The sequence below is a fragment of the Macaca nemestrina genome, chromosome 20 (genome assembly GCF_043159975.1).
Source record: "Macaca nemestrina isolate mMacNem1 chromosome 20, mMacNem.hap1, whole genome shotgun sequence".
In the NCBI taxonomy this organism is placed as follows: domain Eukaryota; kingdom Metazoa; phylum Chordata; class Mammalia; order Primates; family Cercopithecidae; genus Macaca; species Macaca nemestrina.
In genome coordinates this window covers 13,188,498-13,213,220 of record NC_092144.1, presented here as the reverse complement: position 1 = coordinate 13,213,220, position 24,723 = coordinate 13,188,498, and the positions used below count along the sequence as shown (strand labels likewise).

Below are 24,723 nucleotides of genomic sequence, written 5' to 3'. Positions count from 1 at the left end.
TCACAGTCGCGGGCTGCGTGGGCGGTGCTTGCGTCGCGCATGCGCGGGGCGGGGCCTCGCGAGGCGCGGGAAAGAGGCAGAGCGAGCGCAGGTGGGAGGGGCGGCGACCTGTGTGAGGTTCACAGCGTCCCTCAGTCACCGATAGGCTCCGGCTTCACGTGGGCGGAAGGACTCACTGTGAGGACTCACTGTGGAGTTCTCACTTTTCGGTGGTCGACGTAGTGTTAGTGTGGGGCTTGTCACCGGGAGCGGGGTCCACAGCGCCCACCCTCAGGCCTTTCCATCCTTCAGCTCCCGACTCGAGGCCTCCAGGCTTCTGTGAGGGCCAATTTGGCCATTTATTTTTTCCAAAAAGAGTAAACGCTGATAATTCAACCGACTTATTCCCAACGGATCCAGGCAGAGTTCGTTTCTGATAAGGACAGAGGGTCCTCAGCGACTTCTGCGGCCCAGGTCCGTTTTGGCTTGCCTGGCCCCCAAGGCTGGGAGAAACCGGCCTGTGGCAGCTCTTGCCCCTCCAAGGATGCAGCTGTCCCCTTTAAAATGGCACAATCTTGGCTCACTGCAACCTCTGCCTCCTGGGTTCAAGCGATCCTCGTGCCACAACCTCCTGAGTAGCTGGGATTACGGGTGTGTGCCACCATGCCTGGCTAATTTTTTTTTTTTTTTTTTTTTTTTTTTTTTTTTTGAGACGGAGTCTTGCTCTGTCGCCCAGGCTGGAGTGTAGTGGAGCGATCTCGGCTCACTGCAAGCTCCGCCTCCTGGGTTCAAGGAATTCTACTGTCTCAGCCATCCGAGTAGCTGGGATTACAGGTGTGTGCCACCACGCCCAGCTAATTTTTGTACTTTTAGTAGAGACGGACGGGGTTTCACCGTATTGGTCAGGCTGGTCTGGAACTCCTGACCTCAAGTGATCCGCCCACCTCAGCCTCCTAAAGTGCTGAGATTACAGGCGTGAGCCACCGCGCCCAGCCTAATTTTTGTATTTTTAGTAGAGAGGGGGTTTCACCATATTGGCCGGGCTGGTCTCCAAAGGCCCCAGAGGTCCCTGGAGAGTCCTCAAGTGTCCTTGGAAGGGCCCCCAGATACCCTAGTCGGGAGGGAGGGTTCACACAGGCTGTTTCATCCCAGGGACCAGAGTGTAGGTCCCCGGGGCTTCCCATAAGGACCCCCGAGGTCCCATTTGTCTTTCAGGTCCTGGGCATAAGATCTTTAGTTTGGAGGAGGTTTGAATTCCTACCTGGCCATGGTCCAAAGTAGCTGTGACTCTTTGTCCCACGCTGTGTCCCAATGGGAGCCATCTGACCCCTGGGGCAGCCACATGAGCCGAGGTGGAGGCGGGGGTAACCTCTGCTCTCAGCCAAAGCCACTGGATATAAACAGAGACAGGGACTGCTTATAATGATGAGAGATTTTGCTTGTTTTCAGATTTCTCAAGGGGAAGATAAAATGACAAAGAGGAAGAAGCTGCGGACCTCAGGTATGTTCATTCAAATGAACACTTCTTGATTTCTACTTCTGCTCGTGGGAAGAATGTGGGCTTGTGTATTGCAGATTTGGCTAACATGACCGTCCCAACCTCCTTAAAAGAAAATAAGGATTGGCCAGGTGCAGTGGCTCGTGCCTGTAATCCCAGCACTTTGGGAGGCCAAGCGGGCAGATCACAAGGTCAGGAGTTTGAGACCAGCCTGACCAACATGGTGAAACCCCATCTCTACTGATAATACAAAAATCAGCCAGGTGTTGTGGCACGTGCCTGTAGTCCCACCTACTCGGGAGGCTGAGGCAGGAGAATCACTTGAACCTGGGAGTCCGATGTTGCAGTGAGCTGAGATGGTGCCAGTGCACTCCAGCCTGGGCAACAGAGCAAGACTCTGTCTCAAAAAAAAAAAAAGAAGAAGAAGAAAAGAAGAAAAGGATTTAATTCAAATAGAAGGCCGAGTGTGGTGGCTCACACCTGTAATTCCAGCACTTTGGGAGGCCGAGATGGGCAGATCGCTTGAGTCCAGGAGTTCGAGACCAGCCTGGGCAACATAGCGAGATCCTGTCTCTACAATGTAAAGTAAGGAAATTAGCTGGTTGTGGTGGTGGCAGGCATCTGTAGTCCCAGCTATTCAGGAGGCTGAGGCAGGAAGATCGCTCGAACTGGGAGGTGGAGGTTGCAGAGAGTCAAGATCGCACCACTGCACTCCTGACTGATAAGAGTGAGGCCCTGTCTCAAAAAAGAAGGAAAGAAAGAAAAATAGAAATAATGGAGAGGGCATACAGGAAAAGTAAAAGTGAAAGTTTTCTGGAGCTTCTGCAAGCCTCTGGTGGGGTCCCACAGCTTAGAGGAGGCCTCCCCAGGCTTCAGGGCAGCGGGACAGCCTCCCTGCGGAACCAGTACTAGAGATGACCCCTGGAATAATGCTTGATGTACTACAAGGCTACTTGGCATGTGGCTGAGTGTTTTACTCTGGGGCCCAAAACCTGGGTTCATCCCAGTTCTGCTCACTGTGTGGTGGTGGATGAGTTCCTCTGTGCCTCAGTTTCCCCTTTTGTAAATTGGGGATAATAAAAGTCACCACCCTTTCCTTTAGAGCAGTGTTTATCAACTAGGTGACAGGAAGGGATTTTGACCCCCAAGGGATAGTTGGCAATGTTTGGAGACTTTTTTGTTTTGGAGACCAAGTCTGACTCTTGTCCAGGCTGGAGTGCAGTGGCGAGATCTTGGCTTACTGCAGCCTCCACCTCCCGGGTTCAAGTGATTCTGCAGCCTCAGCCTCCTGAGTAGCTGGGACTACAGATGTACACCACCACACCTGCCTAATTTTTGTATTTTTAGAGAGATAGGGTTTCACAATGTTGGCCAGGCTGGTCTCAAACTCCTGACCTCGGGCGATCTGCCTGCCTCAGCCTTCCAAAGTGCTGGGATTGCAGGTGTGAGCCACTGTGCCTGGCCTAGAGACTTCTTTTGGTTTTCATAACTGGGGAAATGATACTGACATCTAGTGGGTGGAGGCCAGGGATGCTGCTCAAATATCCTACCATGCATAGGATGCCCTCCAACCACAGAGAATGATCCAATCCCAAATGTCCTCCAAGGTGGAGAATCCTGCCCTTAGAGCTCACATGTGGGTTAGTATCTGTAAAGCACCCAGAACTGACCTAAGGCAGTACACAAATGTAGACTGCTGTTAACAATTCTTCTTCCAGACTTTCGTTTTTTTTATTTTTATTTTATTTATTTATTTATTTATTTATTTTTGATACGGAGTCTTGCTCTGTCACCCAGGCTGGAGTGCAGTGATGCGATCTTGGCTCATGGCAAGCTCCTCCTCCCGGGTTCACGCCATTCTCCTGCCTCAGTCTCCCGAGTAGCTGGGACTACAGGTGCCCGCCACCACGCCAGGGTAACTTTTTTGTAATTTTAGTAGAGACAGGGTTTCACCGTGTTAGCCAGGATAGTCTCGATCTCCTGACCTCATGATCCGCCCGCCTTGGCCTCCCAAAGTGCTGGGGTTGCAGGCGTGAGCCACCACGCCTGGCTCTTCCAGACTTTTTAAAAAAACTTTTATTTTGAAGTAATCTGGGACTTACAGAAAAGTTGCAAAAATAATTCAGAGAGTTCTGGCTACCCTTCCCCAAGCTTTCCCTAATGTTGACATCTAGCTCAGCCATAGGACAATGATCAACTATAGAACAGCATGAAAAACAGGGCAGGACTCTAACCTCAGTACACTACTTCTAGACTTTTTTTTTTCCTTTGAAACGGAGTTTCGCTCTTGTTGCCCAGACTGGAGTACAGTGGCGCAATCTCGGCTCACTGCATCCTCCGCCTCCCAAGTTCAGCCGATTCTCCTGCCTCAGCCTCCCAAGTAGCTGGGATTACAGGTGTCTGCCAGCACGCCCGGATAATTTTTGTATTTGTAGTAGAGATGGGGTTTCGCCACGTTGCCCAGGCTGGTCTCAAACTCCTGGCCTCACATGATCTGCCCGCCTCAGCCAAAGTGCTGGGCTTACTGGGGTAAGCCACCATACCCAGCTGTTTTTTTTTTTTCCTTTTTTTCAAGACAGAGTCTTGCTCTGTCGCCCAGGCTAGAGAGCAGTGGCGCAATCAGAGCTCACTGTAGCCTCGACCTCCCTAGGCTCAGCTGATCCTTCCACCTCAGCTTCCCAAATAGCTGGGACTACAGGTGTGTGCCACCATGCCTGGCTAATTTTTGTATTTTTTGGAAGAGACGAGGCCTCACTATGTTGCCCAGGCTGGTCTTGAACTTCTGGGCTCCAGCAGTCCACCTGCCTTGGCCTCCCAAAGTGCTCAGAATTACAGGTGTGAGCCACCATGCCTGGTCAGACATTTTCTGTATATATACAGATACAGTGTTGAGTTTTTTTTTTTTTTTTTTTTTTTTTTTTTTTGAGACAGAGTCTCATTCTGTCACCCAGGCTGGAGTGCAGTGGCATGATTTTGGTTCACTGCAACCTCTGCCTCCTGGGTTCAAGTGATCCTCATGCCTCAGCCTCCTGAGTATCTGGGATTACAGGCACCCACCACCATGCCTGGCTAATTTTTGTATTTTTAGTAGAGACGGGGTTTCACCATGTTGGCTAGGCTGCACTCGAACTCCTGACTTCATGTTATCCGCCTGCCTTGGCCTCCCAAAGATTACAGGCATGAGCCACCATGCCTGGCCCAAATAAAGTGCTTTTATTGGAAAATAGATCATCACACTTACTGATCTGCAACCTCCATTTTTCACTTTGCAGTAGATCATGACCATGTTTACTTGTCAGTATACCTATACAATTTCATCATTTGAAAAGAAAAACACCCCAAAATAGCCAGGCATGGTGGCGTGCACCTGTACTCCAGGCTACTTGGGAGGCCGAGGTAAAAGGATTGCCTGAGACCAGGAGTTAATGACCAGCCTGAGCAACGTAATGTTATCCAGTCTCAAAAAATATTTTTTTTTAATTAACAAGGTGTGGTGGCACACACCTGTAGTTCTGGCTATTTAGGAGATTGAGGCAGGAGGATGGCTTGAGCTGAGGAGTTCCAGGCTGCAGTGAGCTGTGACTGCGCCTGCACTCTAGCCTGGGACACAGAACAAAACCCTGTCTCTTAAAAAAAAAAAAGAAAAAAAGAAAGATTGTTGGGCACGATGGCTCCTGCCTGTAATCTGAGCACTTTGCGAGGCCAAGGCAGGTGGATCATTTGAGGTTAGGGTTCAAGATCAACCTGGTCAACATAGTGAAACCCCATCTGTACTAAAAATACAAAAATTAGCCGGGCATGGTGGCATGTATCTGTAATCCCAGCTACTTGGGAGGCTGAGGCACGAGACTTGCTTGAGCCTGGGAGAGCTGAGATTGCGCCACTACACTCCAGCCTGGGCGACAGAGTGAGACTCTGTCTTAAAAAAAAAAAAAAAGGAACAAACCAAGTCAGAAAGACAAACTCCAAATATGATGTAGTAGAGTTCCATTTGCCTATCATTTTCTAATGTAAGTTGAATTTCTTCACAATTTTGAAATGACTTTCTAATTTAGTGGCTGATGAATTTAGGGAATGGTGTTCATGTTTTTCCCCCAAGATATGGACAGAAGAGGAAATGATCAGCAGATTGAACATGTTTTGTGCAGAGATGAGCAACAGGCTGCTTGGAGGCATCAGAATTTCTCTGACCTTGGAGGGGGAAGCTGGGGACAGCCAGGCCCACCCACAGCAGGTCACTTGGGGCCTCTGTTGGCGGTAGACTCCCCAGCTCAGTGGACCTCAGGGCTGGCCCTGGACAGCCCTTTCTCTGTATACTGGAAGGGTGGAGAGAGGCCTTTTCCCTCCCAATGTCTTCAGTCTTTGGTGTTGAACACAAGGTTCTGCCTTATTTTTTCTTAAATTAGTCCCATGTGGACAGATCGCCGGAAGGAAAGAGAAGACTCTTCAATGCCATTGATATTTTTTTGCTTTTTATTCGGTACAAATGGCCATTCGATCAGCCAAGTGAGCAAGTGTTTGAGAATCTCAAGAAACCAAATAAACAAAGCAGCTATATTTTGTCTTTTCTGGCAGACCACAAGTTCGTGTTTCTTTTGAGACAGAGCCTTGCTCTGTCACCCAGGCTGGAGTGCAGTTATACAGTCTTGGCTCACTGCATCCTCTGCCTCCCGAGTTCAAGTGATTCTCCTGCCTCAGCCTCCTGATTATCTGGGACTACAGGTGCCCACCACCACGCCTGGCTAATTTTTTGTATTTGTAGTAGAAACAGGATTTCGCCATGTTGGCCAGGCTGGTCTCGAACTCCTGACCTCAAGCAATCCGTCCACCTCACTCTCTCAAAGTGGTGAGATCACAGGCGTGAGCCACCGTGCCTGGATGGTTAGGAATGTGTTTCTATAAGCAATGTCCATCGGAGCCTTACTTGTGGTGCTGCATCCTTTGAGGTGGGCACCAGAGGGGGCGGGGGAGGGCGAGGAGGAGATCAAAGGGTGCAGCGCACTCAGTTCCTGCCCTGGAGATCCTCCAGCTCTAGTCAGGGGACAAAGGAAAATGCTTCTCCCAGGGAGCGCTAAGCAAATACACAGCAGTGGGATAAAGTTCTAAATGGGCACTCCCAAACCATAACTGACAGAATTACAAGCAATTGGCTGTGCGCCATGGCTTACACCTGCAATCCTAGCACTTTGGGAGGCCAAGGCAGGCAGATCAGTTGAGATCAGGAGTTCGAAACCAACGTGGCCAACATGGTGAAAACCTGTTTCTACTGAAAATATAAAAAAATTAACCAGGCATGGTGGCTTGTGCCTGTAGTCCCAGCCAATCAGGAGAGTGAGGCAGAAGAATTGCTTGAACCCAGGAGATGGAGGTTGCAGTGAGCTGAGATTGTGCCACTGCACTCCAGCCTGGTCAACAGAGCAAGAGTCCATCTCAAAAAATAAAAAATAGAAGAAGAAGAATTAGAAGCAATTACAGGAAGATCACTGTGTTTTAGTGGAGGGCAAACAGCTGAGTGAGGACTGAGGCAGACCCTAGCAATTGGCATCGAGGAAAGAGAGACTCATTCAGTAGGTTTACTTCAGGGTGTGTGAGTGTGTAGTGCAGAGCTGAGGTTGGAAAGAGTCCACCTGGGGTTTGGATAGTGTTTTTTTTTTTTTTTTGAGGCGGAGTTTTACTCTTGTTGCCCAGGCTAGAGTACAGTGACGTGATACCGGCTCATCACAACCTCCGCCTTGCGGGTTCAAGTGATTCTCCTGCCTCAGCCTCCCAAGTAGCTGAGATTACAGGCATGAGCCACCATGCCTGGCTTATTTTGTATTTTTAGTAGAGATGGGGATTCTCCATGTTGGTCAGACTGGTCTTGAACTCCCAACCTCAGGTGATCCACCCACCTCAGCCTCCCAAAGTGCTGGGATTACAGGTGTGAGCCCCCGCGCCCAGCCCTAGATAGTGTTATTCTTCAGTTTTTTTTTTTGTTTTTTTTTTTTTGAGACGGAGTCTTGCTCTGTAGCCCGGGCTGGAGTGCAGTGGCCGGATCTCAGCTCACTGCAAGCTCCGCCTTCCGGGTTTGCGCCATTCTCCTGCCTCAGCCTCCGGAGTAGCTGGGACTACAGGCGCCCGCCACCTCGCCCGGCTAGTTTTTTGTATTTTTAGTAGAGACGGGGTTTCACCGTGTTAGCCAGGATGTTCTCGATCTCCTGACCTCGTGATCCGCCCGTCTCGGCCTCCCAAAGTGCTGGGATTACAGGCTTGAGCCACCGCGCCCGGCCTTCTTCAGTTTTTTTTTTTAGAGACAGGATCTATCTCTGTTGCTGAGGCCAGAATCCAGTGGCACAATCATGGCTCGCTGCAGCCTCAACCTCCAGGGCTCAAGCAATCCTCCTGCCTCAGCCTCCTGAGTAGCTGAGACTACAGGTGCATGCCACCACCCTCAGCTAATTTTTAAATGTTTTTAGAGGTGGGATCTCACTGTGTTACCCAAGTGAGATCCTGGACTCAAGCAATCCTACCCCCTCAGCCTCCTGAGTAGCTGGGACTGCAGGCCTGCACCACCACACCTGGCTGTTGGTTTGTCTTTTTGTTGTCTGTGCCTTGGTAGAAATCTACTACATAGTAGGCATTCAGTAAATGTTCAAGTATTCTTAAGTGTGCTGGTTCTGGAATTGGATGGGGTGCCAGCCTTGGTTCCTTGGCCTCCGTGTGCCTCAATGTTTTTTTTTTTTTTTTTTTTTTTTTTTTTTTTTTTTTGAGACGGAGTCTCGCTCTGTCACCCAGGCTGGAGTGCAGTGGCCGGATCTCAGCTCACTGCAAGCCCCGCCTCCCGGGTTTACGCCATTCTCCGGCCTCAGCCTCCCGAGTAGCTGGGACTACAGGCGCCCGCCACCTCGCCCGGCTAGTTTTTTGTATTTCTTAATAGAGACGGGGTTTCACCGTGTTAGCCAGGATGGTCTCGATCTCCTGACCTCGTGATCCGCCCGTCTCGGCCTCCCAAAGTGCTGGGATTACAGGCTTGAGCCACCGCGCCCGGCCGTGCCTCAATGTTTACACCTCTCTGGGAACTTGGGGCCCTTGGGTGTCAATTCTTACATCTTTCCTTTTAATTTAATTTAATTTTTTTTTTTTTTTTTTTTTTTTTTTTTTTTGAGACGGAGTCTCACGCTGTTGCCCAGGCTGGAGTGCAGTGGCGCGATCTCGGCTCACTGCAAGCTCCGCCTCCCGGGTTCCCGCCATTCTCCTGCCTCAGCCTCCTGAGTAGCTGGGACTACAGGCGCCCGCCACTGCACCCGGCTAATTTTTTGTATTTTTAGTAGAGACGGGGTTTCACTGTGGTCTCGATCTCCTGACCTTGTGATCCGCCCGCCTCGGCCTCCCAAAGTGCTGGGATTACAGGCTTGAGCCACCGCGCCCGGCCGTGGCCTGGCTTTAGATCACATGGAACAACCTGGCAATATAGTGGGATATATAATATATACTGTATATATTTAATAAATATATAATATACATCATATATAAATATGTAAGTACATAACGTTATAATATATTGATATATTAGAAATATATAATTTAATATATATTTATAGTTATAAATATGTAATATGTAAACATAATATATTTTATATGTATGTGTATGTTAAATATGAATCCATATGTATTCTTATATATAATATATAATACATACTAATTTTTTTTTGAGACAGTCTCACTCTGTCACCCAGGCTGGAGTGCAGTAGTGCAATCTCAGCTCACTGCAACTTCTGCCTCCCGGGTTCAAGTGATTCTCCTGCCTCAGCCTCCCAAGTAGCTGGGACTATAGGTGGGTGCCACCATGCCTGGCTAATTTTTGTATTTTCAGTAGAGATGGGGTTTTGCCTTGTTGGCCAGGCTGGTCTTGAACTCCTGACCTTAGGTGATCCACTTGCCTCAGCCTCCCAAAGTGCTGGGATTATAGGCATGAGCCACCGTGCTATGTATACAAAGATGTCAGTAAGCATCTTTAGCCTCTTAAATGCCGGAAGAAGACACATCGCAATTGCTTTCAGTGATGGGGAAGTTAGTGCAGAAATGCAAGGGCCCAGGACGTGGCCAAAGCATCACCTCTTCAGCACCCACTGACTGTGAGTCCCAGTTTTCCCAGGATGGCTATTTCACAGATGTCTCAGCACACTAGAGTAGTACATAATTTAGTCTTGTCTGCACTTGGTGGTGTGCATTTATCCAATCATCTCCTAAGTATTTATTGAGCACCAACAGTGTACAGGATGCTCTTACAGGCACTTGGGACCCCGCAGAAAGTGAGATGGATTCAGCCCCTTCTCGCGTGCAGCCTAGTTGTAGTGGGGGAGACGGGAGATGACCCAGGACATTGATACTTGCAGAAAAGCTGAGAAGGGAAGAAGTCAGGCTCATGAAAGGGGATGTTTGGTAGAGAAGACAGGAATGACCCCTCTGCAGAGTTGTTTGAGCTGGGACCCACTACATACTCCTTACCACTTCCCCAGAAAGAGAGTCGGCCAGGCCAGGTTCTTCTGTGTGATCTGGAGCCAGGCCAGGCCACCTCCTGATTCAGCCTCAGCTCCGGCCAGTCCATAGGTAAAAAGCCTTTGAATCTCATGGCCACATAAGCTCATAAGTCCCACCTTTGATAGGGGTTCCAGTCCATCTCTCGCTCACCAGGTGAGCATCAGAGCGGGGGTTTCATGCCCTTGGAACGAGCCTACTTTCTTTCAAGACAGCAGTGGCCTTGCTGTGTTCAGTTGTCAGCCATGGCAGTGGCTGTATCCCCCACCCCTTCATCTTCCTCTATCTCTAAAACAGGAGACGGACTCTGTCCTCCAAAACCCCTAAAGACCCCAAGGCTAGGAGACTCTGATGGGGACCCCCAGAGTTCCGTGTTGGGCTGTTTACATCACCCTGAGGAGCCAGAGAGTAAACTGGGACCTGTTCCCTCTACACAGCAGCACGAGGAGGAACCAGGAAAGGCGGTCTGCAGGTAGGTGGCTGTGAGCATTCCAGCAGGTCTCCCCACTGACAGTCCACATAGCACAGCAGCTCAGCAGACAGCAATGCTTTGGGAAGTAGATCCACAACCTATCCAGTGCTGTGACCCACTCCTTCCCAGAGCTCAGGGCCATCGGATCTTACTTCTCCTAGCTTTCCTCGCTGGTAAGAAGGGTTGATGTTTTGGCTAGGCATGGTGGCTAATGCCTGTAATCCCAGCACTTTGGGAGGCCTAGCAGGGAGGATCACTTGAGGTCATGAGTTTGAGACCAGCCTGGCCAACATTGCAAAACCCTGTCTCTACTAAAAATACAAAAATTAGCCAGGTGTGGTGACACACCTGTAATCCCAGATACTCGGGAGGCTGAGGCAAGAGAATCGACTGAACCCAGGAGGCAGAGGTTGCAGTGAGCAGAGATCATGCCACTCTACACTCTAGTCTGGGCAACAGAGCGAGACTCCATCTAAAAAATAAAAAAAGAAGTTTTAACTGTGGACAAAGATAACGCTGAATTTTTCAAGGTTACAGAACTTATATTCTATAACTCATATTCTGTCTGCTGGTCAAACCCATCCGTCTTCCACATTCCTCCTCCTTAATCAAGAAGGGAACAAAGGAATTGTTGTTATGCGAGCTAATGACCAATAAAAAAGAAAAGCAATCAGGGCTGGGCGCAGTGGCTCATGCCTGTAATCCCAGCACTTTGGGACGCCAAGGCAAGAGGATTGCTTGAACCCAGGAGTTTGAGAGGAGTCTGTGTAACATAATGAGGATGACCCCATATCTACAAGAAATAAAATAATTAGCCAAAACAAAATGATATCTATATCCTTATGGATGTGTGTATGTATTTGAGATAGGGTCTTGCTCTGTCACCTAGGCTGGAGTGCAGTGGTACAATCTTGGCTCACTGCAACCTCCACCTCCTGGGTTCAAGCGATTCTCCTGCCTCAGCCTCCCAAGTAGCTGGGATAAAAGGCGCCCACCACCACACTCAGCTAATTTTTGTATTTTTACTAGAGATGGGGTTTCACCATGTTGGCCAGGCTGGTCTTGAGCTCCTGACTTAAGGTGATCTGCCTGCCTCAGCCTCCCAAAGTGCTGGGATTACAGGTGTGAACCACTGCGCCTGGCCCTTATTTATTTCAATATAACCCTAAGTTTCACTAGTTTTTAAAGACACTATGTTTCTTGCATCTACAATTTCCTTTCTCTAGAATGTGTCTTGTGAGAGCTGGAGTGTCCGTCCAAATGAGAATATCCCTATTCCCAGTTCAGAAGGCAGTTCCTGGCATTATAAGTGTGACAAAGTCACCTGTTGAGGCAGTGTATTCTCCAAGTGGGACTCTGCACCCTCCTTGCCCGTTAAATGTTCTCAGGTCACTGCTTCTCCATCCCCATCCCACTCTTTTAAAGCAGGTTTTCCAGGGCCTTCCATCTAGCAGACTTTTTTTTTTTTTTTTTTTTTTTTTTTGAGACAGGGTCTTGCTCTGTCACCCAGGCTGGAGTATAGTGATGTGATCATAGCTCATTGTAGCCTGAACTCCCCTGGCTTAGATGATCCTCCCATCTCAGCCTCCCAAGTAGCTGGGACCACAGGCACACATCACCTTGTCCAGCTAATTTTTAAACTTTTTGTGGAAACAGGGTCTCACTATGTTGCTCAGGCTGGTCTCAAACTCCTGGGCATTCACCCACCTCAGCCTCCCACAGTGCTGGGATTAAAGGCATGAGCCACCGTGCCCAGCCTAGGAGACTCTTAGCACTGGTTTCCTCTTAGATTTTGTTTTGCATTTGTCTCAATATGTGAGTGACAACCTAGGAGGATTTCAGATCCCCCTCAGTTTGTTTGTTTGTTTGTTTTGACACAGAGCCTTGTTTTGTTGCCTAGGCTGGGGTGCAGTAGCACGATCTTGGCTCACTGCAACCACCACCTCCCAAATTCAAGCCATTCTGCCTCAGCCTCCCGAGTAGCTGGGATTACAGGCATATGCCACCACATCCGGCTAATTTTTGTATTTTTAGTAGAGATAGGGTTTCACTATGTTCCCCAGGTTGGTCTCGAATGCCTGGCCTCAGTGATCTGCCCACCTCAGTCGCCCAAAGTGCTGGGATTACAGGCGTGAGCCACAGTACCCGGGCAGATCTTCCTCAGTTTTATCTTTTCCTACACAGCTCCCCAGATGAGGAAACAGGAGCTCCCTGCTGGCTCCTCCGTCAACCAGAGAAGGAGCCAGCTCCCCTTCCTCCTTCCCAGGTGAGCCTGTCCTGTGGCCTCGTGGATGTAGAAGCACCGCTGCCTCCCTTAAAGTTCCGGCTCTGTGTCTCCCTTCATTGTCCCCAGTTGCTCACTCATGGTCTACAGGGGCTGGAGGGAAGATACCCAAAGGGCAAGGGTGGAGTTCTCTCAAGGCTACAAGAAAGGAGCAGGTTTGGGTTTGCTTTTTTCCTGAGACCTCATTCCTCCCTTATCTTTATTGCTGCTTTGTTCTTGTATCTGGTTTACAGAACTCAGTTGGGAGGTTTGTTCCCCAGTTTGCAAAATCCAGGAAGACAGTGGCAAGAAAAGGAGAGACAAAGGATGAGAACCTCAGGAGTGGGGCCTTTAGCCTGGTAAGGCTCTAAAATCAGCCAGGCTGAGCCCAGCGCACGTGCGGCCTCCTGGCCCAGCCTCGGCAGCCCCATTTCACCCTGGAGTTCTTTGGCAATGGTGAGGCCTGCACCTCTCTTCCACCCGCCGTTTTCAGTACATTGTGCTATGGATATATGTTGAGTATGCAACAATTCTTTTTTTTTTTTTTTTTCCTTTTTTTTCTTGAGACGGAGTTTTACTCTTGTCACCCAGGCTAGAGTGCAATGGCACCGTCTTGGCTCACTGCAACCTCCGCCCCACCAGGTTCAAGCAGTTCTCCTGCCTCAGCCTCCTGAGTAGCTGGGATAACAGGCGCCTGCCACCACGCCCAGTTAATTTTTGTATTTTTAGTAGAGACGGGGTTTCACCGTGTTGGCCAGCCTGGTCTTGAACTCCTGACCTCAGGTGATCTGCCCGCCTCAGCCGCCCAAAGTGCTGAGATTACAGGTGTGAGCCACCACGCCTGGCCTTACCACAATTTTTTAAAAAACAAAAAACAGTACAGAGTGAAGTTCTGGTGTTCTCTGTTCTAGCTTCCCCGAGTGGTAACACCGTGCATAACTGTAGTCCATCATCAAAACTAGGCAATTGGCCAGGTGCAGTGGCTCGTGCCTGTGATCCCAACACTTTGGGAGACTTCCCTTGACCAGCCTGAGCAACATAGGAAGACTCTATCTCTACAATAATTTTTTTTTTCTTTTCTTTTTGAGATGGAGTCTTGCTTATCACCCAGGCTGAAGTGCAGTGGTGCGATCTCGGCTCACTGCAGCCTCCGCCTCCTGGATTCAAGCGATTCTCCTGCCTCACCCTCCCCAGTAGCTGGGACTACAGGTGCACACCACCACACCCGGCTTATTTTTGTAGTTTTATTAGACAGGGGGTTTCACCCTGTTGGCCAGGCTGGTCTCGAACTCCTGACTTCAAACAATCCGCCTGCCTCGGCCTCTCAAAGTGCTGGGATTATAGGCATGAGCCACTGCATACAGCCTACAATAATTGTTTTAAAACTTGGCCAGGTGCAGTGGCTCCCACCTGTAATCCCAGCACTTTGGGAGGCCGAGGCAGGAGGATCACTTGAGCCCAGGCATTCTAGACCAGCCTGGGCAACATGGCACAACCCCATCTGTATAAAAAAACACAAAATTTATCCAGGTGTGGTGTGTACCTATAGTCCCAGCTACTTGGGAGGCTGAGGTGGGGGGCTCACCCGAACCTAGGAAGGTCAAAGCTACAGTGAGCCGTGATCACACCACTGCACTCCAGCCTGGATGAAAGAGTGAGACCTTGTCTCAAAATTATGAAAAATAAATAATAAAAATAATAATAGCAGCTGGGCACGGTGGCTCACGCCTGTAATCCCAGCACTTTGGGAGGCTGAGGCAGGCAGATCACCTGAGGTCAGTAGTTCGAGACCAGCCTGACCAACATGGAGAAACTCTGTCTCTACTTAAAGTATACAAAATTAGCCGGGCATGGTGGCGCATGCCTGTAATCCCAGCTACTCGAGAGGCTGAGGCAGGAGAATCGCTTGAACCCAGGAGGTGGAGGTTGCGGTGAACCGAGATTGTGCCATTGCACTCCAGTCTGGGCAACAAGAGTGAAACTCTGTCTAAAAATAATAATAAACAGGAAATTAACATTGGTGTGGTCTGAATGCCACCTTGATTTTCATATCCCTGATCTTGTTGAGTGTCTGGTGCTGGCAGAGAGAAGAGCTTGATGGAAGGAGAGGTTTCTGTGCTTCCAGATCCCCCTCCAGTCGCTGGCCCTGGTACTGATGCCTATTTCCATGCATGATGGCCAGTGCCAACATCTGAGTCTTTGAACAGGGCAGTCACAACTATTAGATTGGTGCAAAAGTAAGTGCGGTTTTTGCCATTAATTTTTTTGTGTATGTGAGACAGAGTCTCACTCTGTCACCCAGGCTGGAGTGCAGCCCTATCTTGGCTCACTGTAACCTCCACCTCCCGGGTTCAAACGATTCTCCTGCCTCAGCCTCCTGAGTACCTGGGACTACCGGTGTGGGCTGCCGTGCCCAGCTAATTTTTGTATGTTTAGTAGAGATGGGGTTTCACCATTTTGGCCAGGCTGATCTTGAACTCCTGACCTCAAGTGATCCGCCCACCTCGGCCTCCCGAAGTGTTGGGATTACAGGCGTGAGCCACTGCGCCTGGCCAGTGTTTGCCATTAAAAGTAATGACAAAACCCGCAATTACTTTTACACCAAACTAATAGAAAACTCTTTGGAGAACTTGGTTATCAAAGGCCCCGGGGCTGAGTCTTTTTCTGTCCACAGGAAACCCTCCCAGAGTCCAGCGCCCAGAGTCCAGGATGCCAGCCGCTAGTGGAGACCCTGGGGCTCCCCTTCCAGGAGGCCACGGAGCCGGGGGACCCAACGCAGGCAGACAGTGCCCACCCTGAGCAGAGCAGCCAGAGCCCTGTGCAGGCTGTGCCCAGCAGTGGAGATTCTCAGCCTGATGACCCTCCAGACAGGGGGACGGGGTTGTCCTCCTCACAGAGGGCCAGCCAAGACCACCTGTCAGAACAAGGGGCTGAAGACAGCAGGCCTGAGACAGATGGGGTTCCAGGTGATCGTGGCCAAAAGGAACACCTACCAAGCAGTGATTCTGAAGGGGAGAAGCCAGACAGAGGAGCCCTCAAGGAGGGAGGGGCCCAAAGGACAGCAGGGGCTGGCCTGCCTGGAGGGCCCCAGGAGGAGGGAGACAGTATCCCCTGTACCCCAGCATCAGCTCCTACCTTGGGCCCTGCTCTGGGACTGGGCCCTGCCTCTTGGTGCCTGGAACCCGGGTCTGTGGCCCAGGGCTCTCCTGACCCCCAGCAGACCCCCAGCAGGATGGGCAGGGAAGGGGAAGGGACTCATAGCAGCCTGGGATGCTCCTCCCTCGGGATGATTGTCATTGCAGACCTGAGCAATGACCCTGCTGAGCTGGAAGAGAGGGCTCTGGAGGTGGCTGGGCCCGATGGGCAGGCCAGCGCCATGTCACCTGCCTCTCCCAAGAGGAAAGCAGCTGATGGAGGCTACAGGAGGGCCCTGCCAGGCTGCACCCCACTCACTGGGGAAACCGCAGGAGAAATGGGGGAGGCAGGGCAGGATGACAAGCCCCCTGGCGATGTCCCAGTGGGCCCGACAGCCTCCCTGGCTCTGGCACCCGGGAGTGGAGAGTCCATGATGGGCGCTGGAGATTCCAACCATGCAGCCATGGACACGGGTCCATGTGTCGATCAAAAGCAGGAGCCAGGCCCTACTCCAGAGGCAGCCGAGTCAGGTGGCCAGGACCTCGAACAAGACCTTGAGGGGCTCCGTGTGTCCCCGCAAGCTTCTGTTCTGCCAGAACACAGAGAAGCAGCAGACAGCCCTCTCCAGGAGCCTGGGGCCCAGCAGGGCATAGACACCACCTCAGACCTGGCAGGGCAGCAAGACCACCTGCCTCATTCTGCAGACCAGGCCGCCTGGGCAGACTCTTCAGCTGTGGAACTCGACTTCCTGCTGGACAGCCAGATACAGGATGCCCTGGACGCTTCTGACTTCGAAGCCCCGCCTGAGCAGGTAAGAGCTGCCCCGAGTGACAGACATACCTGCCCAGGGCAGGCACCTAACCTCCACAAGCCCTCTCCTCACGTGGCACAGCGGTGGAGGGGGAGCTGGGGCTCAGGGCGTACCATTTACACAGCCAACGACTCTAGGAGTCTGAGTTGCAGCTCTATTGGATGTGGAGTCGGTGGTTTTCCAGAAAGTATAGACCTGCCTTTCGGTGGTTGTCTACATATCCAGGGATGGTGACACACAGCTGCTTTCTCAGCCGGGCCTCCCACATTGAACTGGAGTCCCCAGGAGTGCCAGCCCCTGGCAGCTTCTGATTCAGTGCCTGACCCTGGCTGTGGGGTCCCGGGGCATGTATTGAGGGCGGTGGACACAGTGGGGTGATGGAGAGAAGCTGGGCCTGGGGAGGGGGCTTCACTCCCAAGCTGCAAAAGAGCCTTTGCCCATCTCCTTAGGGTCCTCTGGGGGTCCTGATATGATTCTTTCCCAAACATACATAAGTCATTTTGTTTTTCTGCCAGAACTTGTAAGGGCTTTGCCTCCTTCAGGGATCTGCCTGCCCCACCGGCTGCCCAGATGTGGCCTCCTCTGGCTCCAGAGCTGGTGCCAGCTGTTGGCATTCGTTCTCCTGTCTGGGCAGGTGGCAGCCTTGCTTCAGCCCTGCCCCCCAGGAGAAGAGTGACCTCCCCAGCTGTTGGCACACCTGAGCCTGGGCTGAGGGCGTCACAGTCACACCCTGGGAGGCAGGCGGTTCTCTGTCCACACACTGGGTGTAGCAGCGAAGACTCTGGAAGAGTTCATGCACCTGTTGGAGGTGAGGCAGGCGGGAGGGGAGGAAGCCAGGCTGGCACCCAGGTCATGCCCCAGCTGCCGCATCCTGGAACACAGAGCCAAATTTGCCTTTCAAATGTCAGCCTCTGTTTCTTTGCTGTCCCTGTGTCGAGATGTAAAAAAAAAAAAAAAAAAATTCATGGCCAGGCACAGTGGCTCCCACCTGTAATCCCAGCACTGGGAGACCGAGGCAGGAGGATCACCCGACGTCAGGAGTTCAGGACCAGCGTGGCCAACGTGGTGAAGCCCCATCTCTACCAAAGTACAAAAATTAGCTGGGCGTTGTGGCATGTGCCTCTAATCCCAGCTACTCTGGAGGCTGAGGCAGAAGAATCGCTTGAACCCGGGAGTCGGAGGTTGCAGTGAGCCAAGATGACACCACTGCACTCTAGCCTGGGTGACAGAGCAAGACTCTGTCTCAAAAAAGAAAAAATTGGCCGGGCACAGTGGCTCAAGCCTGTAATCCCAGCACTTTGGGAGGCCGAGACAGGCAGATCACGAGGTCAGGAGATCAAGACCATCCTGGCTAACATGGTGAAACCCCGTCTCTACTAAAAAATACAAAAAAACTAGCCAGGCGAGGTGGCGGGCTAAAATGAAATACAAAAAAACTGTAGTCCCAGCTACTCGGGAGGCTGAGGCAGGAGAATGGCGTAAACCCGGGAGGCGGAGCTTGCAGTGAGCTGAGATCCGGCCACCGCACTCCAGCCTGGGTGACAGAGCGAGACTCCGTCTCAAAAAAAAAAAAAAAAAGAAAAGAAAATTAGCCAGGCATGGGGATGCATGGCTGCAATCCCAGCTACTTGGGAGGCTGAGGCAGGAGAATCACTTGAGCCCGGGAGGTTGAGGTTGCAGTGAGCCGAGATTACGCTACTGCACTCCAGCGTGGGTGCCGGAGACCCTGTCTCAAAACAAAAAAAAAAATTGGTGAGTCACAGTGCAGTTCAGTGGTAGAGGCTGAACACGAGCGTGTGGGAAAGGCAGGAGTTCTGTTGCTGGGCGCAGCTGAAATTTTATGAGAGCCTCATGCCTTGCAAAATGCAAATCCCTCACTTAAGAGCCGCCTCCATTGCCTCCAGTCTGTGTTCTCGTGGGTGGTGGCTTGGAGAGAAGGCTGGGAAATGGTTAAGGTGTTTGGGGCCAGGTGCACCTAAGTGGCATCCAGCAGGTGAAGCCCCTAACCCTCCTAAATGGGCTGCCAAACTGCGAGCTTGGAAAAAGACCCTGAAATCCAGACTCGGGGGGACCCAGACGGACAGCTGGCTGGTCAGACCTGACCAGCACCAGCAGCCTTTCCCCTGCCAGGGGAGGAGGCACCGCCCTGACAGCACTGCCAAGGCCTAGGCATGTTTGGTTTTGACACGAGGCGTTCCCTAGCAAGTCAAGGCGACCCAGGCAAGGAACATATTCCCGTGGGAAGGTTCCGGGTGGCTCCTGGCAGGAAGGCCAAGGCCCATGTCTCCCGGCATGGGCAGGGGCATGGGGAATAGCAAAGATGGATCGAGAGGGCCGTCTCAGCACCTCGTCCTGACCTCACCATGGTCACGCACTGTGCTAGAGGAGGAGACTCAGAGGTGACACAGCAGAGACAGAGCTTTCAAACCTCAAACCAAGGTCTCGTCATGGGAGGGTTTGGTGTTACTTTCTCATAGCTCCTCTGTGCTCACTCTTGGACCGATAGAGCTTCTGCAATCCGCATATGGAGTCGTTTAATTTAAATTTTAGAGACAGGGCCTTGCTCTGTTGCCCAGACTGGAGTGCAGTGGCACAATCACAGCTCACTGCAGCCTCAACCTCCCAGGCTCAAGCAGTTGATTCTCCTGCCTCATCCTCCCGAGTAGCTGGACCACAGGTGTGTGCCACCATGCCTGGCTAATTTTGGGGGTTTTTTTGTTTGTTTGTTTGTTTGTAGAGACAGGGTCTTGCCGTGTTGCCCAGGCTGGTCTGGAACACTTGGCCTCAAACGATCCTCCCACCTCATCTTCCCAAAGTGCTGGGATTACAGGCGTGCCCAGCCTGGCTCATTGCCTCTTTTCTGAGGGACATTGTAAGTCACCACTTTATAATGGAGCTTGACATTTTCCATGGAAATTAAACCACCATTGATGCTTAGAAGCTTAAGCGCCTTGGAGTTACCAGGCTTTCCCCTATATTCACTGGGAGTTTTCCCCTCGTGTTAAATTTGCAAACTCCTTTCCTCACAGGATGTGTGTGGCTCATTCAGCCAAGGTAGATGACTCCACTTCACTGCAGTTGCTACCCCTTGGTGTTTTCTCCGTACCCATAAAGATAGTGAGGGGCATGCAGGAGACTGCAGCGGTGTCAGGGCCAAAGATCATGGCACAGGGGCACCCCCACTGCCCAGATCAGCCTGTGGGAGGCCCAGGCCTAGGAGCGGACACCAGGGTTGGCTGTGGCCTTTCTCTTTCCAAGGGGAAAGGATGGGTGCAGCCCAGGCTGGTAGCCCTGGGTCTACCCATCGTGGAGTTCCTCACCATTACTGCTCTGCCTCTGCAGGAGTCCTAGCCGGCCCCAGTGTGACCTACTGTGGCCACAGTGAAGCCAAAGGCATCAGCGTGACTTCTGGGTCCCCTGTGCAGAGCTTGCTCGACTTGGGCCCCGGGCACTCACACCTTGTGTTCTCTTTCCAGTTCTTTCCTTCCGGGAACAAGCCGGGCCCTTGCTGGCCGGGCCCCAGCCCACGTGCCAATGGAGACCCTGTTGCAGTGGCCAAGGCCCAGCCGAGGTAGGTGTGGGGTGGGTGAGAAGTGGCTCCAGGACCCTCACCAATTTTACCAAGGAGGGTGACAGATGGAGGGGACCCCAGTTCTCCCTCCCTGGGCCTCGACTTCCGCAGTCCATCAGGGGAGCTGAGCCCTGTCTTTCAAACTGTACACGTTCCCTTGCTCCCCGAAAGCAGAGAATGGGCGACAGTGACCAGTGATCGGCACCCAACCCAGTGTCTCCCTAGGAGCCCTGAGACAGTGCCCCCGGCTCTGTGGGCTGTTTCTCTCTGGGAAGAGGGGCCAAAGCTTCCTCCTGAGTCCCTGGGAAGGGGAAGGGACCCAGACAGGGCTCAGAACTGTTGGCTGAGACCATCTTGGAGCCGTTCCTAGCTCTGGCACCAGGCGGGCACTCAAGTGAGTCTAACCTGCCCTCACCCTCTCCCCTCCCTACTTGGCTCTTGCCCTAGGCGAACCACCTCCTCCCTCACGCAGGCCACCAGTTAGCCGTCCTCCAGGCTGCTGTGTGTGGGGAGGGCACCCTCTCCCCTGCACCATGCCCGTGGTCCCTGTAGTCTGTCCCCTCCTCCCGTGCCCTCCCGCAGCCCTCCTCGAAGCCAGGGCTGGGCGGCTGCCCTCTATGTTACCTGGCACTTGAACCTGCCTCTCTGCAGAGGCGGCAGCTTATCAATTATTTATGGCCAAGTTTCTGTTTCTGTCTGGTGGGGGTGGAGGAGGGTTTGGGACTCAGCTCCTGGCTGTGTATGGCCCCCACACCCTCCTCCTCCTTCTCCTCCCCTAGCAGAGGGCAGCTCTGTCCCCGCCTCCTGCCCTCACTCCCTGTGACTTGTACCTGCCGTGCCACTGGCCACCTCCCCTATCCACACACACAACCTGCACGCGGACCAGAGGTAGTTCATCAGAGTGGCCTGCTGTGGTTTGAGTGAAGAGCCAGGAGGGTTCACATCTAAATCTCTGACGTCCCAGGGCCAATGCAGCTCCCCTCCCCGCTGCCTTGGATGTCTAGAAGCTCCCAGAGGGCCTGGGGTCTGGCTTGAGGCTAAATGACACACACAAGAAGCTAAGGCCCAGGGGCTGCCAGTCACCTCAGGGTGACCAAGGCAGGAGCAGCAGGACAGCAGTTTCCATAGTGATAGCCCTGGAGGTGCTGCCAAGCCTGGGGCATGGACGGGTTTAGGGCGAGTGGCCCCCACTTACCTGCCTGGCCCCCTGTACTGCCCATGTCCGAGAGTGGCACCTGTTCTGTGAGGGGGGGGGTTCTGTGGCTCCTTGGATCTTCCGTGATTTTTTTTTTTTTTTTTTTTTTTTTTTTGAGACATGGTCTCACTCCCATCACCCAGGCTGGAGTGCAGTGGTGCAACCTCAGCTCACTGCAGCCTCGATCTCCTGGGCTTTCGTGATTCTCCCACTTCAGCCCCCTAAGTAGCTGGGACTATGGTTACCCACCACCACACCCAGCTAATTTTGTATATTTTTTTTAGAGACGGGATTTTGCCACGTTGCCCAGACTGGTCTCGAACTCCTGGACTCAAGTGATCCACCCGCCTCAGCCTCGCAAAGTGGTGGGATTACAGGCATGAGCCACCGTGCCTGGCAGGATATTTTTTAGATAAGAGTCTTGCTCTGTTGCCCAGGCTGGTGTGCAGGATCATAGCTTACTGTAGCCTCCATCTCCCGGGCTCAAGTGACCCTCCCACTTCATCCTCCTGAGTAGCTGGGACTACAGGCATGCACCACCATGCCTGGCTAATTTTGTATTATTTGTAGAGACGGGGTCTCACTACATTGCCAAGGCTGGTCTTGAACTCCTGGGTTCAAGCCATCCTCCCGCCTTGACCTCCCAAATCTTACATAGATATGAATGCCATCTGGGCCGGCTTTTCTTCTTTTTTTTTTTTTTCTTTTTTTTTGAGACAGAGTCTCACTCTGTCACCCAGGCTGGAGTGCAGTGCCTGGATCTCGGCTCTCTGCTCACTGCAAGCTCCGCCTCCTGGGTTCATACCATTCTCCTGCCTCAGCCTCCTGAGTAGCTGGGACTACAGGCACCCGCCACCATGCTCAGCTAATTTTTTGTATTTTTAGTACAGACAGGGTTTCACCCTGTTAGCCAGGATGGTCTCCATCTCCTGACCTTGTGATCCGCCCACCTCGGCCTCCCAAAGTGCTGGGATTACAGGCGTGAGTCACCGCGCCTGGCAGGGCTGGCTTTTCTAGCACTGCCCTGGGTGCTGGGGAGACAGTGTGGGACAAAACACAGAGTTGACTGCTAGTGGGGGATTCGGGGTGTGGGGACATGAGAGACAGCAGATTAGATCATCAGATGGCAGAGTGTTGGGGAAAAAAAGGCAGCGGAGAAGGGGTTAAAATGTAAGGGGTGATCAGGGAAGCCACCATCCACCATCAGGAGGAGACATTTGGGAAAGAATGTTCCAGAATCCTGAGAGGTGCTCCAGGAATGGCCAGGAGTCTAGTGTGGCTAGAGCAAGCGGGAGGGGAGAAGTGGGAGATGAGGGGAAGGCACAGGGAAAGCAGGTGGTGCACAGCTGCAGGAGGAGAGGGCTTGCCTCTGAGCCAGGTTTCCAAGTTCACAGCCCCCGGTACCTGTGGGGGGCAAACCGCAGGGGCAGGAGCTGGGGAGGCGGTGGCAGCAGCGTCCCGAGAGGGCAGGGGGAGGGTAGGGGAGAAGTGGTTGGGTTCTGGGCCTGCTGGGCAGTGGAGCCAGCTGGGTTGGCCATCAGAGTTCTGTCGTGAACAGAGGAGGACAGGCTGGACACCCGGAAGAGATGGCGTAAAGCCCGGCGGAAGCCCCTCCCACTGGAGAGCTTCTGGTAGTCCGGTGAGGTCGGGCCACTCAATTTCCTTCCCTGCCCGCCAGGACCTTCGTGGGGATCCAGGCCTCTGAGGCCTCCAGGATGGAAGACGCCACCAACATCGTGCATGGCCTCATCGTTGAGCTCTCTAACCTGAAGTACGGGCTGGGCTCGGACTCACAGGGCATGGGGCCTGCGGGAGGCCGGTGGGGACTCAGAGGAGCAGGGAGGGACTGAAGTGTGAAGCCCCTGGGTGGGCATCGAGGGTCAGGCACCCCACTGCTGCTGGGCCCTCACCGTGCCCCCCTCCCTAGTCCTTTGCAGAACACAGGCTCTGAAGAAAGGCTGGAACAGGCCCAGCCTGTGCTGCAACAGGCCCTTTCTGGTTATATGCACATGCGTGTGAGCCGTGTGTGTGCATCTGAGTCATTGGTGACCGTGTGGCTGTGAGGCACGGCCCCCTCTGTCACCTGGTGACCACTGAGCCCCACACGTGTGCTTGTGTTTCCCCCGCAGCCGGCTGATCATGGGCACCCACCGGGACCTGGAAGCCTTCAAGCGCCTCAACTACCGGAAGACAAAGCCGGGAGGCAAAGCCCCCCTGCGTTACCCTTCCAAGGGGCCTGGGAATGTCCCTCGAGGGGACCACCCTGGAGGGAACTGTAGGCCACTTTGAGGTCTGTGTTTCCTTTGCCACCCAGCCCCCATGCCTGCGGACCTCCTCCAAGATGCTCCAGGGGGTCCTAGTGGACCCTACAAACCTCCCTTCAGTTGCCCAGAAGTTGGTCTTCCATGGACAACACAAAGGAGGCCCCGAGGTCCTGGCCTCACCTGGCCAGGATCAAGGTCAGTAGCCTCCCTTGGCTTCAGAGAGGGAAACTGCGTCTCCTGCAGCCCCAGTGGCTTCAGGCGGGCCTGGGCTCCAGGAAGCCGGCCACCTCCAAGCAGGGCCCATCCTGTCCGGATTTGCAAATTTTAGGCTCCTGAGCCAAGTATGGAAGGTTCAGAATTTGTTTCTTTCCTGGAGGAGAAGAGAGCTCCCTTTGTTTTCTTTCTCCCTATTTCCATTTTATTTCTTCTGGGAAGACCCGTAATAAATGATTCTGTAGAGGCCCCGTGACCTGCTGTTTGGGGCTGAGGCTTCAGTTCCTTCACCTTCCGCCCACAAACCTCTCTACCCACTTCCTCCTCCTCACCCTCTACGAGTTTACACCTCAGCTTCCCTGGGAAAGCAAGAGGGGTGCAAATCTCCAGGGGTGGGTGACTGTGTGCCCGCTTGTGTGTGCAGGCTCTTCAGCACACACATGGTTCGTAGAAGCCTAAGAGACGCCCTGGGAGATCACCCAGCTGCAGGGTGAGTCCAGTGCTCAGGTGGCCTGGCCCATCCTCCAGGAAAGCTGCCTGCGGGCCCCAGCCAGGAAGGAGGCTATCCCAGGAGGTTGTTATGGATGCAAACATGGCTGAAGTCGTGGCACTTCTCATCCCACGCAAGCCTCTCAACAGCCAGATGACAGTCCTGTTAGCAGCCACAGGGGCTGCTGTCATCCCATTTACAGAAAACAATGCCTCTATGAAATCTGTCACCGAAAGGCTGACTGGACCTTCGACGTCATGAAGCACTCTGTGACTCCTGCACCCCAGCTCCCACGGCTTAGGCAGGGTCCTCCTC

General features: G+C 52.6%; 1 protein-coding gene across 1 annotated transcript; it reads left to right on the top strand.

Moving 5' to 3' along the window:
- The first annotated feature begins 49 nt into the window (after nt 1–49).
- On the top strand, nt 50–23,813 carry BRME1 (break repair meiotic recombinase recruitment factor 1). The gene is given in 10 exon segments (XM_071088222.1): nt 50–177; nt 1,429–1,480; nt 10,292–10,466; nt 12,651–12,732; nt 12,984–13,088; nt 15,404–16,675; nt 20,152–20,246; nt 23,120–23,212; nt 23,571–23,695; nt 23,698–23,813. Coding segments are annotated over 9 exon segments (2,001 nt in total). The 5' UTR covers nt 50–177; nt 1,429–1,449; the 3' UTR covers nt 23,721–23,813.
- The last annotated feature ends 910 nt before the right edge of the window (nt 23,814–24,723 follow it).